The following is a 2,500-nucleotide window of genomic DNA, read 5'->3' as shown; positions in this document are numbered from 1 at the left end:
CCCTCTCTCTCTATGTTGTCTGCCTCTCTCTGCCTCTCCATCTCCTGTCTCCGTCCTGAAAGTATGGTCTACGCCTTGGTCAGCTTCTAAAGAGAGGATGTAAGATCAAGAGAGGAGGAAAAGACCATTGAGAGACAGAGAAGGAGAAAGAGGAAGAAAGACCAACGGGTGAAGACACTCCCACCTCTATCTCACCATCCATTATTACCACCATAGGCCATATTTTACCCTCCTCAAATCTTTGGATGAAAGGATGAACATCGGAAGACATTCTAAGAAAAAGAGGAAGTGTAAACCAACTTTGTTGAGCCAGCTCAGACACTGCCGTTCATATAGAGGATGGAAAGCAGACAAAGTATTGTAAAAGGAGTGAAAGAGAAAGAGAAAGAGAAAAGAAAACATTTCATATGAGCTGTTAAGATCTGACCCCAACATTTCTCAAGGGCTGCAGGGTCTGCTGCTCTTTGTTACACAGCACTCAATTGTGAATGTCAAACGTTTTGTGTTGCCTGAGTCCTTGTGTAGATGTTGCAGTCTCATCTGTCAATATCCGTTTAATTCTATATATTTTAGAAAAGAAAAGACAAAATACACAACACTTAAGTACTTAGTTCTTCCCTAACCCTAACCCTAATTGGTATTTCAATAATTCAGTTGTTGTGGTAGGTTATAGAAATCCAGAGGATATGAATAGCTGGTTGTAGTCAAGCAGATAAATCTCCTAATATTTTGAACCACAGTCATATTATTGGTGTTATTCACACATATAAACCATGCGCAGTTTATGAACGTATCCACATGTTCAGGCAAGTCCACATTACAGCACTGTACAGGAACCAATGGAACAAGCCTGGTGGGGAGATAACAAACCGTAACACTGTTTTGATTAGAATGCGATGGGGATAAGCGAAGGATCATGGACACCCTTGAGCAGTGATTGAGTCTCGGGTCCATCACAGAGTATCTCCCAGACCCCAGTGTCTGCTGTCTGTCCAGGGGGGAAACACGCCAGTTACTTCGTTAAGAAATGATTCAGGAATTATTTCAGGATATTTTGTCTTTGGGTGCCGAAATATCTTGCTGTTGGGATGATTTAATCTAAAGAATATTTCTAAAGAGCATGATGTTCAGTGATACATTCTAATACCCACTCAAGAAAAGCAATCTAAAATCACATAAATGGCAATGGGACATCATTAATAGGCAGGATCTAGGAGAGGAGAGATTACTGTAAATGGGATTTCATTTATTTACAATAATAGTAATAATATTGAGTGTGATATAGTAAGTAGCAAACCATATAATGATGGTGAGGACGATGATGATGATGATGATGATGATGAAGACTAATGCCAAGCTAAATACATTACGTATATCAATATGTTTCATATACTACTACGGTAGGACTGACACAACTGTGCTTCACTCCTGTGTGTGTTGCAATGAATACTGGAGTCTGGGAGTCTTTGGTTCATGGCAAAGCCTTTCTTCCCCGGTGCTGCCCTTATCATCATGTGATCATAAGTCTCCTTTATGTGAAAAGATTGATGATGGTTTGACAGCGTGATTTTAATATCATCAGATAAATTAGTAACATTGTACCTTAAAAACATTCAGATGTGAAACTGTATGATAACTTGTTTGGTTATAACAAGTCTGGTATGGTTTACGTTGGCCTCTGAACAGGCAATGTGTCATTATCATTTACTGTATCTAGATACCTAGATAAACAGACAGATCTGTGCTGTGTACCATAACATTTCCCTCCGACAAAACAGGACCATAAGCCCTCAACGCCTTCAAACAATGTGAGTTTATCACGGACAATCGCTAAAGCACAAAAACAGGGGTGGCATGGGGAATGGAGGGGAAATACAGCTAGGTTGACCATCAATGAATGTCATAATGCAGTTCATCAATACTTTGAAGAACATTATATATCAAGGATAACTATTTGTAACTGTAACTTTTATACATCTATCATCACTGTATGCTAAAGTATATTTGTTGGTGCGCTAGTCTGTATTCATTAGAATACAATAATATGATATACAGAACTCAAACAACAATTCTATTCTAATAAAATAGCAATGTGTTAAAAGATTGTGCGGTGGTGTGCACTGGTACTCATTTAAGAAAAAGAGGATAATAATGCATGACTTAACAGACAAAGCTGCTTCAATAGCTGAGTAACAGGTGTTGAGTATGCTTTAGATAGGTAACAGCTAAAGTACAGCTGTGTACATCTAGAAAGGAACATAGGAAGAGAGTGAGGGAGCATTTAAATGATTGAGTAAGTGTGAAATGTAATTAGAAAAAGAGAGTTGGGGGGGTGCAGAGTGGTAAGTGGTAGAGGTGGGGGGGGAGAGCGAGAAGTAGAGACGACAACCTCACTGCATCTAATTTTGCAGTGTCACCATGGAAACCAAATTGTGTTAGATTCTTATTGACTCACTCTGTTGCTCTCACTCAAAACTCAAAATCAAATTTGAATCCAAAA

At 38.9% G+C, this 2,500-nt stretch overlaps 1 protein-coding gene across 1 annotated transcript in view; it reads left to right on the top strand.

The window, feature by feature from the left end:
* Nucleotides 1-90, top strand: part of cnih2 (cornichon family AMPA receptor auxiliary protein 2) — a gene marked incomplete at both ends in the record, with an annotated part of 4,392 nt that extends 4,302 nt beyond the window's left edge. Inside the window, one exon of the mRNA XM_080529823.1 lies at nt 63-90. Within this exon, the coding sequence (XP_080385949.1) occupies nt 63-90 (28 nt within the window). The remainder of the gene's footprint in view (nt 1-62) is intronic.
* Nucleotides 91-2,500: the final 2,410 nt, after the last annotated feature.

Source organism: Nansenia antarctica (genome assembly GCF_963989245.1).
Source record: "Nansenia antarctica genome assembly, chromosome: 4".
NCBI classification, from domain to species: Eukaryota; Metazoa; Chordata; class Actinopteri; order Argentiniformes; family Microstomatidae; genus Nansenia; species Nansenia antarctica.
The sequence above is the reverse complement of the archived record's forward strand: the minus strand, read 5'-3'. Positions and strand labels throughout refer to the sequence as shown.